At 46.5% G+C, this 12,463-nt stretch overlaps 2 protein-coding genes across 2 annotated transcripts; both read left to right on the forward strand.

The window, feature by feature from the left end:
* The first annotated feature begins 792 nt into the window (after positions 1-792).
* Positions 793-2,254, forward strand: APOBEC4 (apolipoprotein B mRNA editing enzyme catalytic polypeptide like 4). The gene is made up of 2 exons (XM_010116634.2): positions 793-872; positions 1,239-2,254. The coding sequence occupies exon 2, from the start codon at positions 1,286-1,288 to the stop codon at positions 2,252-2,254; it is 969 nt and encodes a 322-aa protein (XP_010114936.2). The 5' UTR covers positions 793-872; positions 1,239-1,285.
* A 2,179-nt stretch (positions 2,255-4,433) lies between these two features.
* Positions 4,434-9,058, forward strand: ARPC5 (actin related protein 2/3 complex subunit 5). The gene is made up of 4 exons (XM_086753267.1): positions 4,434-4,612; positions 5,259-5,331; positions 7,099-7,275; positions 7,774-9,058. Exons 1-4 carry the CDS (start codon positions 4,470-4,472, stop codon positions 7,834-7,836), a joined length of 456 nt encoding a protein of 151 aa, XP_086609393.1. The 5' UTR covers positions 4,434-4,469; the 3' UTR covers positions 7,837-9,058.
* The last annotated feature ends 3,405 nt before the right edge of the window (positions 9,059-12,463 follow it).

Below are 12,463 nucleotides of genomic sequence, written 5' to 3' on the forward strand. Positions count from 1 at the left end.
ATACTGACAGTCAGAGGGCAAAACAATGTGGAATGCAGAAGCAAGCTGTAATAAAATACACAGATGGAAAAGTTGTTCATAGTGAGAAAAGTAGAAACAGAATTAAACCGGTTCCAGTGATGATGAGTGGCTCAATTAGAGCAGCAGTGAAGAAAAATAATTATCTGCCTCAGTGCTTGAGCCAAAAGTTGTTCATCTACACAAAACTCGTGTTTGCACTCCTCTGGAACCCTGCCCAAGCAAAGCAGGCGCGATTTAGCTTACTCACGAAATGGCCCACCGCTTGCCTGAATTACACCCTCAGTGAGGGACACACAGAAACTTCTCAAAGAAGGGACAAGGTTGTTGTGTGTATATGAGAGCAGAAGCACAACAGGAGCTTTCTGCCTCACTGGCACAACAGATACAGACAGAAATAACAATCACCTGGAAACAAATTTAGTAACATAGTCAGTAGAACAACATCCATCTCTCAGTTACAAAAACCTTGTATCAAAACAGCACTAAAGAAACAAAGGAAACTTAATAAGATAGGAAACAAATATCAACAGGCAAAGAACAGAAGCTTAACTACCACAGGTGGCTGGCCATACAAAAGAAAATCCTGTTTATATTCTTGTCTCCTAGCACTTGGCACCTGTAAACACCTGCCGTCACCATTACAGCTGAAGCAAAGCCACCACACTTGGGAAAGATCCTTCTACAGCTGAACTGTCAAACTGGGGAGGGAACAGCGACTATCTTCTTCACCACCTAATTTTGAAAAGAAAGCTTGCAGTATTCACTAAAGTGGAAACTCTGAACCAATCCTAAAAAGCCAGTGGAAATCAGACAAATACTTACTGTTACCCTGAGCTGGAGCTGCTGAGATGGTAATTATACCTTTTTTTTCTTAGTGTTTACTTGTTTATTTTGTCAGATTGCAAAAGGCTCATCTGCTAATCAGTTCCTGAAAATTCCTGGTTTTACTATACAGTTTCTCCTGTCTAGGGTAAGAGGGCAGAAGCCAGACACATATTTTTTTACTTATGTTTTTAGCAAAAAGGCTAGTTTGTGAAAACTAAAAATACTCCCAGGCTGCAAAAGAGCTTTGTTCTCTGTGTTATTGACCAAGTTTCTATGTCCTGCTACAAGTTTTGTTACATTCTTTTAAGAGATTCCTCCCCATTATTTTTGCAGTTTAAATGCAAAACAAATGGAAGGGTTAAATTAAAATATGGCTTTCCTTTTTCATTCAGGACAGTCAGCTATACAGCACATAAACGGGGAAATTTTTCAGCAGAACATGAATCCACAAGAGAAAAAAAATTTCCAAGAATATCTGACAAATCAGGGGACTGTGGTAAAGCCCTATTGCTGGCAGAGACAGAACCACATCTGTGCTAAGTGTCCCTACCACATACGGACTGGTGAAGAAGCAAGGGTCCCTTACACAGAATTTCACAAGGTCTTTGGCTTCCCATACAGATCAACAGCAGCTCTCCAGAACAAACACCTTCTCTTCTATGAACTGAGGAGCTTCTCAGGCATGATAGTCCAAAAAGGCCACGCTACAAACTGTACTGACCAAGACAACCACCCAGAATCTATGCTGTTTGAGGTGGGCGGTTATCTGGATGCAGTTACAGATGCCTATGAAAACATCCGATGGATCATCCTCTATTCAAATTACTCACCTTGTAATGAGGCTCACCACTGCTGCGTAAGCAAAATCTACAATTTCTTGCTGAAGTATCCAGAAATCAGGCTCTGCATCTATTTCTCTCAGCTCTATCACACTGAGGATGGTTTCCCCACTGCCGTGTGGAACCGTGAAGCTCTGCGGAGCCTCTCCAGCCTGTGGCCTCGGGTGATTCTGCAGAGACTGCCTGGGGGGATGTGGCGTTACCTCCTCTGCAATTTTGTGTATGGCATCCCAGGATCGACCCTTTATCACCTAGCTTCCCCATCAAGAACTTTAGCAGAGCAACAAAATCCACATCAAATTAACAACTTAACAGGAATGAAACTGTATTTTAGGAACATCTTTCCACAGGCAATGCAGGGAAAGCCTGCTAAGCAGCAGAACTCGCAGGCCTTTTCTTCTAGCCTGGCGCCCCATCAGCCTTTACAAGCGACGAAAGGCCGTCTGCTACCTCTGCTGTCTCAAAGCCACTCAGTGCTTTTCCCAAACATGTTTTTGCCCTTTCAGAGGGAACACCTATATCCTAGACCTAAAAATGTTGTAAGGCATTTAAAAATGCCAAAGGAATAATTCAATGAAACTCATAATTCTGAAATGTTTCCAAGTGGCAGACGCCTACTCTGAAGATGATACAAATCGAACCGCTTCCAGACTAAAATTGAGATCACAGATGGCCCCCACCAATAAAATAATCTCCTACAAAAGTTAGCCTGTGGATCTCAAATAACTGATTATGAAGATAACATACTTTTATTTAAGTCCTATACCTTTAAAATATAAACTCATAGCAGTAAAACCAAAGCCTCCGTACCTCCTGCAAATAATTTACTTGTTGCCCTCAAGTCAAGTTCTACCAGAAAAATGTAAACAGTCCACAAGCTACAACTACAGCCCAATTGTAGCTTCCCAGCTGAGGCAACTTTGGTGGAACTCATGACATAGCCTAAATTCCTCCTCTGTCAAGAAGGTGGTGCTGCAGGTAAGGGTGACATACGAATAAAGTTTTCCCATGAGCTGTTTCCTTTATAATAGGGGGTTTTCTATACCCACGTATATGTGTGTATATGTATTTTTTTTCCCTAGGGCTGCTGCATTGCATTAAGAGGAACCTTACAAAGCTCTGTAATTTTCTAATTAATAAGAAATAGCTAATAGGATAATATAGATAACACAGATCTACACAGAAAAAAAAATACGTTCCTATCATTTAGAGCAGTATTTTAACTTTGTGATTCAACATATTTGGTTTTATACTAAAGGTTTTAAAGAATGGGCACTGAAGGGAAGAACATGTTGTTGCCCAGCAAACAGGGGTTCCTTCCCAGGTTATGTTAATTGTGAATAAATACACTGGCTAATTTGTAGAAGTCAGTGCTTCTGCTCCTTTTTCACTCTTTTTGTGGCCACAGTATTAAGTATCTGAGTGGAAAACAAAAAAAAATGGCTGCTGCTGCTTCCCAGTGTGACCTTAAACACCCTTCACTTCAGCAGAGAGGATCCCACTTAAAAAGTCAAAACATTTTTCTGAGTATCTTATGTTGTAACAGAAGCTGAAGTGCGCTAGGATTCACTAGATCCCTTACTTTTGCAGTGCCTAGGTGTTTTTTTAGAAAAGCTTTCTTGAATTACATTATGCTCTTTCTCCACTTTCTGATAAAATATTAACTGCCATGATCACAAGCAGCCATCCGTGCTGTAGTATTGGGGTGATCACTTTCTTTTGCCAAGACACGTAAGGCCAATGCTATTTTTTAACTCATGTAGTAACACAGTGGTGTTTGAGGTTGGGCTTCCATTGTCACAAAGTCCAGGGCCAAGCCGCATGCATCAGTCACGGGGCAGGCACTACATTGGCACTGCGTTGATAGCATTGAGAGGAGCCCCGAGGAGAAGGCCTTGGGAGTACTAGCGGATGAGAAGCTCAAACGGATGAGAAGCTCAACCTGAGCCAGCAACACATGCTTGCAGCCCAGAAGGCCAACCACATCCTAGGCGGCACCAAAAGAAGCGTGGACAGCAGATTGAGGGAGGTGATTCTGCCCCTCTGCTCTCGTGAGATCCCATCTGCAGTACTGTGTCCAGCTCTGGAGCCCCCAACTTGGGAAGGACATGGACCTGTTGGAGCGAATCCAGAGGAGAGTAGTGGAACACTGTCCCCGGTTGCCCAGAGAGGTGGTGGAAGCCCCATCCCTCGAAACATTCAAGGCCAGGCTGGACGGGGCTCTGAGCAACCTGACCTGGCTGGAGATGTCCCTGCTCCTTGCAGGGGGGTTGGACTGGATGGCCTTTAAAGGTCCCTCCCAAACCACACTGTGATTCTATGAGTGTGAGCCGGGCTCCGTGCGAGCAGCCAGCGGGGTCCCCCCTTGTATGTACCCGTCTGAAAGCGGCCCCGAAGTCGGTCCCGAGCGGCCCCGCGGGCTGCCTCCGGGTCCGCAGGAAGAGCTGTCCAGATCCAAGATGCCGGGACACACCGTACGCCTGCTGAGGCCTCGCCAAAGCCCATTGCCGGACGAGCCCAGGCGAGAAGGCCACAACCGTAAGCACGGGAACCGAAACGCGCCCCGCCCGCCATTATGCTATCCCAGCCCGCCCACAGAGCCCCGCCACGCCCTCCACCCTCCGCCCCCCACCCTCTTGCGCCCCCTTCCGCCGCGGGCGGGAAGCCTCCCCTCAGCACGCCTGCGCCGACCGCGCCCCGAGTCGCGCGTGCGCCCGAGGGCGGGCGGGGGCCTGGGCGGAGCGCGCCTGCGCGGAGCGGCGGGCGCGGGGAGCGGCGGCGGCCATGGCGAAGCACACGGTGTCATCGGCGCGGTTCCGCCGGGTGGATGTGGATGAGTACGACGAGAACAAGTTCGTGGATGAGGAAGAAGGAGGCGACGGGCAAGCGGGGCCCGACGAGGGCGAGGTGGACTCGTGCCTGCGGCAATATCCTTCCACCTCCGGGCGGGACAACGTCCGTCCCGGGAGGAACGACCGCGGCGGGGCGGGGGAGCGGGTGCGGGCGTGGCGGCGGCTGAGGCCGCCGTGTGCGGGGACGAGCCGGCCGTGCCCTGACAGGGGGGCGGGAAGGGGGTGGCAGGCGGAAGGCGGCCCCGCTTCCTCCTCTCCCGGCAGCGGTAGGTGGGAGGTGTGGGGGGTACCTGGGGGTCGGGGGGCGCTTGCTGGGGCGGAAGGGATCGCTCCGTGGGCCCGCTCCCACCGCCGGCTGGCTCACGGAACAGCTCAGCTGGGGGAGGTGGATGTGCCAAGCTGAGGCCTGTTCTCGAGGGCTACAGATTGCAGAAGCGAGGGAGAATAAGTTCTTTTACTTAGATCCTCATTCAACAAAGGGCCTAAGAAGTATTCTCCAATCCTGGAACTGTATAGCATCGTGGTGGTGTTGCTCCTTCCTCAAATGGCCTAGTAATTGCTACTTTACAGTGTAGTCCGTGCTATCTGTTGAGGGAATGGTTGCATCACCTGAACCTTAACTATTTTCAGTCACACACAAGCCAGCTGCAAGCATTGCTCTACTGGAGCTGGTTCTGTTGCTTTTTAAATACTTGGTGTCTGGTCCTTAACCCACTGGCACAGGGAATATGATGGCTGCACTACAGGCGGCTCTGAAGAACCCTCCTATCAACACAAAGAATCAGGCTGTGAAGGTGAAATAGTAACTAAATCACTCGTGGGTTACTCCTTAAAAATCCTTTACTGTTTCTGTAACCCCTGCCCCACCAACCCTGCCAGGTGTGCTTTGAGGAAGCTGAGAAGGTTGGTTTTTAGAATATTGCCTGATGTCAAAACATCAGTGGCCTCTGCTGTTTTAATCTTGTTCAGAATACGGTAGCTCGGATGCCATCCGTCCACGTACCTTTAACTTGGTGCTAGATCAGGTTTGATGTGCTCTGCTACATGCCTTGGCTGACTCCACACATCACCAAGTGCTCATGCCTGATCCAGACCTGGCAGCACATCGATGCAGTCGGTACTGAACAATCAAGGAACCACAATTGCAGTAGTCACCGCTGACTAAGGAAACCCTGCTAGCACAGCCAGGCTGTGAACCTACAAAAAAGGAAGAACTGACGGTTATCGCAGCCAATCAAAATTAAGCTGTTAAAACCTCAGAACACACAAGCACTCCCCCGTGACAGAATGTAGGAGGCTGCTGCCTACATTTACTTCCAAATCTCCCCAGAATAAACCTTGAATGGCTCGTGATTGCAGGGGCTAGAGGAACATGCAGTTAAGATGTAGAACTGCCTAGATGGTGAGCGCCTGCAGAGGTCTGTTCTCCCTGCTTGAGGAGGGTCCCACAGGCACATTTCAGTGCTGCTCACCAGGCCACCAGTGGAGATTTTTTCACCTAGCCCCAGCACTTTCCTGAGGCTTTTCACATCCAAGTGTTTGTTACAGATAGTGCTGTATAAAAGACTGAACAGCTTTGTTCTCACACTAGTGACTTGTTTCCATTAGATCTGTATGGATGTATTTAAGAATACACTTTGAAGGAAGTGGAACTGAAGAGGGCAAAGTGACTGAATTTTAATATTTGGTTTCATTTTTAGTTGATCTGATGGAACTTTTTACTTACAGTTTTTCATGTGAGGTCTTGCTAAGCCAAGCGGCTATGGGATATTAAATTGAACAGCAAAACTAACATCTATAATATCTGAAGAAGGAAGCTGCTTTAAGTATTGGTATAATGGAATTATTCAAAAGCCCAACAAACCCAAGACCTTTTTCTTTTATCTTCCCTCAGCTAGTGATGGATGAACAGGAAGAGCTGCTTCTTGCTGATTATGTGGCTAATCTGCTGCTCTAATAATGCCACACACATTTCTGGGCCTGAAACGGCATCCAGATCAACTTGCAAATGGTTATTAATGCAAAATTTTAATGCTGCCAGTTTGCATCCTGTGTGCCTGGGACAGAAGCTGGCTCTATTGAAAATACACAGCTTCCAGCAGTCACCTCTTCCAGGCTGGCCAATGGCATTTCCATGGAATATAACAGTTGTATCTCATTAAACAGTAAAAAGGCATGGAAAAGGCTCTGGTGGCAAGGGAGGCCAGTAAAGTACTTAATTCTTACAGTTCTTCTGGAATTTGCCAGACCTTCAGTTTCAATATGAAAATGTATTATTTAGTTGTAATGCCATTTAATAGGTGGAGAATTGCAAACACAAGCAGAGAGGCAGAAAACCTAGAGCAGGGCAAACGCGTTGAACTCTTTGATGCTGTTTATCCTTGGGAGGAGCTATCTGTTACACATTATTATCACAAGGTTTGTGCACAAACTGTCCTATTCAAACAGATTTTAGAAGTGTCCAAAAAAAATTACAGTTTTGTTTTTTGAAAAGATGAGTAATATTTGAACTCACCTTATCTGAGAGTGAATGTATCTCTGCCTTCCTTATTTGTTGACAGGATCGCGCAGAAAGTATTGTCCTGAAGGTCCTCATCTCCTTCAAAGCCAATGATATTGAGAAGGCAGTGCAGTCGCTGGACAAGAATGGTGTTGACCTGCTGATGAAGTACATCTACAAAGGCTTTGAGAGTCCCTCTGACAACAGCAGTGCTGTGCTGCTGCAGTGGCACGAGAAGGTGTGTTCGCAGGGCATGCTCTTGCCTAGGTTATCCGTAGTAGAAGGTTCTTGGGTCCAAGGCATGCTCACCCAGCCTGGTCAGAATCACCTTTCTGTCCGGTAAAACTGAAATGCCATACCTGCTGGCTGTGAGGAGGGTCATGTGCCTACTCCTGATCCCTTGGGCAAAGATTCTACAGTTAAAACTTGGTTTTATATCAGACTGAGGCAAACAAAATGGTTTAATCCAGTGATTCAAGCAGATGGAAGTAGAATTTCCTTCCTAGGCAAAGTAAAATTTGGAACTTGGTTATGTATGGAATTAAAAGCTTGTTAAATAACTGTCTTCAAACGCAATCATCCCTTCCCGGCACCCTCAGTGTGAGAGTTTTGGTTTTGATATAAAGAAGCAGGGAGATCCTCGTTTGAAATACAGCCAAAAAGTCTTTCTGATCAGCAGCTGTTTCAGCCCATAGCTACCTTGACCTGATGTTAATTGCCATGTTTCTCTTCTCAGGCTCTGGCTGCTGGAGGAGTGGGGTCCATTGTCCGCGTTTTGACTGCCAGGAAAACGGTTTAAATCCAGCGGCAAGTGGTTGTCTGCCATCCACAGCATGGGAGATGCTGGTACAGAAACCAAACAACCGAATGCCATTGCTGCCCTGGGGGCAGCGCCTGTCTCTCAGCTTGCCTTCTCGCTGCTTCTTTCATACCTGACAAATAACGCATATCATGATCTCTTTTTTTGTTAAATTCTGGAAAATTACGAAGGTGCAATTTTATTTCTAACAGGAGTATTTGGTACTTGCAGACATTTCAGTGACACATATAGCAACATACACACCTTCATGTTTAGGATGATTTGCATTTGTGTATATTTATGGCAGATTTGGACCTGACTTTCCAAGCAAATGCTGAGGGACGTAGGGCAATGTCTTAATTCTTTTTGCTAGCCAAGCAGTGTTTTGATGTAAGATCTGTACTTGAGAAGTGGGGCAGCTATTAATATAGGTAACTGGACCATGTTTCCTTTGGTCAGCCTCTGAACCTACAGCCGTGAGCAGAACAGAAAGCAAAGGCTCCCTTCCGACCCCAATTATCATTCCAGAGAGCTGAGCATTTTCCTTAACCTCACATCTCACGGCCTGTTCAGGTTACCCGTGATCAGTCAAACGCTGAGTCCGCAGCAGGGAAGTCACAACGGGGTGAAGTTGTCTGTCATGCAGTTGGGATGGTAGAATTTAAAAGGTTGATGGTCCATTTACACTGGAGCCCAGTGAACTCTTTATTTTGGAGAGCAAAGATCCTGAAGAGAAGAAGCAGCAGCAGCTTTCACACACCAAATCACCTTTCAGCAACTTGAAAGTGATTTGATTTTTGTCAAGCACAACAAAGTGGCTGCCTGGGGTAATCTGAGAAACACATACTGGTATCCACGCCATCTTGACAAAGCTCCCGTGTTTTGTTTTCTAGATGTACAGGGTCTTAAAGGATACCAGACAGTTCACATTCCTGTTGCATTGTGCCACAGCATGTTAGCTAGTGGGTGAATTGGGTTCCAAAATAAAAAGGAGTAACTTTAAAAGAATTAGGAAAGCCCAGGGTATCCCAGACCACAGATCACCAGTGAAGGTTTAGGGCCAGAACTGAAATACATGTGTTTTACATTCGCTGTTTTACTGCAGTTCAGTTGTGTAAAATTGTTGGGGAACTTGTGAAGTCTTTGCTGGTTTTTGATATCTGCTTTTTTTTTTTTTGTAATAATAATGAAGACCAGACAATAAATTGTCACTGAATATTTACTCACTGTCTGAAATGCTGTGAAGTTAACTGTTGGACTAACACTTTCCAGCAGGCTGCTATACAAGGATGGACCACAGTAAAGAAGCAAGCCTTAAAGCTTCTCCTCTCTGTTATTTTTCTTGATAGGCTTGCGTTCTAGCAGTTTATCTCTACTTGTACATAATGGTGATACATGCACAGCTTCATCCAACTAGAATAGGGATTATTGCAGTGAGGTAAATGAGAAGGAATGTTCGAAACCATTACTAATAGAGATGTTTCTACTTACACTAAAATTGTAGCCAGAGAGCAAGATCCTCACAGCCGTTTCTGTTAGACGCTTTCTCAAGAACAAAAGAAGGAAGAGGGTAGTGGCCTAGCAGGGTTGCGTGGAGCAACATTCCTGATTTCACTGTTGGGCTTTTGTTTGTCTCAATGCCTGCTCCACCCTATGAGAGATTTAACATTTCGATTATTGGTTTTATTAATAATTTAAGCACAGATACAGTCCGGGGCTTCTCCTGTGGGTGAGATGACTGCGTATGCCTACATCATCGCTAACGGCACGTGTATTCGCCTTGAACTGCCAAAGGGCCTGAGCATACAGAACCTGATGTTGAGTACTCTGACATCTGAAGGACATCTCCTTTTTATTACCCAAGTCATAGCTTTGGAAGTACAGCTAGTGCCTTCACATGGCTCAAACCAAAGTGTTCCTGATGCGCCATGTTCACACAGGAATCAGTAAGAAGACAGCTTCAGTAATAACCATTTTCTCTTCTATCCCTCCTCCCTGCTCTGTTTCCCCAGGACACCCTGACATCCACACAGCCAAAGCTGTCACTTGTTGCAGATGCAGGCAGGCAGCCCTGCGTCACGGCTGGAGCAGCTGTGCCTTTCCAAGCAGGGCAGCAGAGCCCTGTCATCCTGCCTGTCCCACTGCACTGCCCACTCCCCAGCAAGGGGCACAGTGCCCAGTGTCTGTGTCGAGGCCCCAAGGACAGGAACCAGCGTGGTTACCCCTCAACCATTAGGTGTCCTCCCTACCTTCCTTCTTAGGATGCTTTTTCTTGCTTAACAACTTCTTCAGAACATCGGCACAACAGGAGGCGCTGGGCACGAAAAGTGAAAGACCTGGCCTTGCTGCAAAGACCACAGAAAACACCCAGGTTTCAACCATACATGCAATACAGAAGCCTTGCTCCTGGCCACGTGCAGCGATGGCTCAGTCCTTACAGCTCTCCCAGGGACTGTTCGGCTTCTCTCTTTCCTTCCATTTGTCCAAATTTGGTTAATACACCAATCCATCCTCATTAAAAAAAAAAACCAAAAAAAAACCCCCACAAACTAATGAAAAGCTGTAATTCCAGATAAGCACAAAATATATAAAAAAATAACTGATGTAAAAGCAAGTCAGCTACCTCTAGGTGGCATTAGATAAACGAAGGCAATAAGAAGAGAGATCTTAGAAGTTCTCCAGATTCCCCTTTGGGCTAGGCTGTGATATATTTAGAAACATTTATAAAATATACACATCTTCTGCATCTGCCTCCAGGGATGAGCTGAAAGACATGCACTGATGTGGGGGGTAGTAGTGCAAGATTTGCAGGAAGCCACATCTCTTAACTGATTGATAGGAACGTAAAAAAGGAAATCTAGTTAAAAAATAATTACCTCTTTCCTCCAAATCCTGCCTTGGTCATATTCGTGGGCCATACAGATACCACAACAGGGAGCAATCTCTAGCTGTGCTGAACAAAGACCTGAGTCTGGATGCTGCATTCACCTCTCGTGGGTGCCACCACCAGCTGAGCTTGCTATCCTGGCAGGCACACAGCAGAGCACACCGAGTGCTCCCAGCACAGCCAAAATCCATCAGCATGGTATTAACGAGACCTCCAGCAGTGAAACATGGGGATGGGACCAGCCCATAAGCTGGAGAGAAGCTCATCAGAGGAGTCACCACCAGCCAGCACCCGTCTCACAGCAGCTCCCGGCCCCAAACTGCGCTCATCCCTGCTCACCCTGGCAGAGCAGCCATTTGCACACACCCAGGCAGAGAGGGTGTAGAAAGCCATTGTGCTCTATCACTCAAAGAATTAAAAGAGGAAAACAGAAAGATGGGCAGGAAAGAAAAATCCCCAAACAAATCGATTTTGCAAAACACATTTCACTTCCTATTCATTGAAGGCTTCCTTCTCATAAAAATACTCTACATGCAGATTGGATCTACTCGAAGGCGGACAGTGTTTGCAGAGCTCTGCTAGGAAGGCTCAGTGCTTCCGAGGCTCGCTCGCAAACCTCCGACCGCTGCCTTCAGCTTTGGCTGAAGCATGTGGCAACAGCACCTTATTAATCACATCCTGCTTTTGTAACAGCTGAGAGAAACTGCTGTCTTGTCGCTGCAGCCCCTGCCAAGCTCTGGGCTCCGAGTCATCCATCGTTTAGCCAAAGAATTCCTGAGGGCTCCTGCCTCACTCCCTGCCACCATTTAGGGAGCGAGCCAAAAAAGCTCAGATCCTGTACAGAGAGCGCTCAGACCAGTCTTCCAGGGAAGGAGCTGGACATGCTCAGTCTCCTCCGCTCCTCCAGCATTACAGATCTTCTCCCAAACAAGGTCAATCCTCTCAGTCTTTCCTCAAATATAATGCTTTCTAGTGCCTGGATCAGGGGGGGGTTTTTTGTGTGTGTGTGTTTCCTCTCCAGAAATGATGATAAACTTCTGCATATTGTTGCTATACAAATGCAAAACCGGGTGCTGCACCCTTGCTGGATTTTGGGCATTTCTATGTATTTCTTACCCATCTCTTGGTGAGAGAGAAATCTGTGTTTGTGCCAGATTCCAAGAATCTCCCATGAGAGGTGTCACCATCTCTTTACTCACTTCCCCTTGGACATTAACGTAGAAGAAACAAGTTTGCCTACTGAATCAACTCGGTAAAAGAAAGGGGAACAAGAGACTTTTAGTAGAAGTGGTGTGTTACAACTTTCAATCCTATCTTTCTGTGAACTACAAGGAAAATAACCCAATCACATGGGTGATCTCACATCCTCCTCCAACTCCCTTTGTATCAGTTTTGGGATCAACTTGACCCTACCGGTGTCCCAATTCAGATAATTACATGAAAATTATCCCTACAATAAGGTGAAGCATTTCCTGAGAGATAGGGTCTCCCATTCCTCAAAGGACTGAGAAAAGGCATCTCAGAGGAGTGTTTTCACACTCACCGTGTTGTTATTCCCATCCCTCTCCTTTCAGCATCACTTTGGCTGGTTGCATTTCCCTCTGCTTTTCTGGAGATCAGAGAGTCTCCTCCGTGCTCCCATAGGAAGCCCATTGCTCTTCAGCAACTTGGCTTTCTTCCTGAGCAGAAGTCAAACTGATGTTTCCTCCACAGGCTCCCTTCTGTTGTCAGCATGATGTA

Source organism: Chlamydotis macqueenii, chromosome 8 (assembly GCF_036417535.1).
Source record: "Chlamydotis macqueenii isolate bChlMac1 chromosome 8, bChlMac1.mat, whole genome shotgun sequence".
Lineage (NCBI taxonomy): Eukaryota > Metazoa > Chordata > Aves > Otidiformes > Otididae > Chlamydotis > Chlamydotis macqueenii.

Bases quoted from the DNA above. Each gene is read 5' to 3' on its own strand.
- APOBEC4 (XM_010116634.2), top strand. From the start codon at position 1,286: ATGAATCCACAAGAGAAAAAAAATTTCCAAGAATATCTGACAAATCAG.
- ARPC5 (XM_086753267.1), top strand. From the start codon at position 4,470: ATGGCGAAGCACACGGTGTCATCGGCGCGGTTCCGCCGGGTGGATGTG. The intron at 5,332-7,098 runs GTGAAATAGTAA...ATTTGTTGACAG, and splicing joins CAAAGAATCAGGCTGTGAAG to GATCGCGCAGAAAGTATTGT. The intron at 7,276-7,773 runs GTGTGTTCGCAG...TTCTCTTCTCAG, and splicing joins TGCTGCAGTGGCACGAGAAG to GCTCTGGCTGCTGGAGGAGT.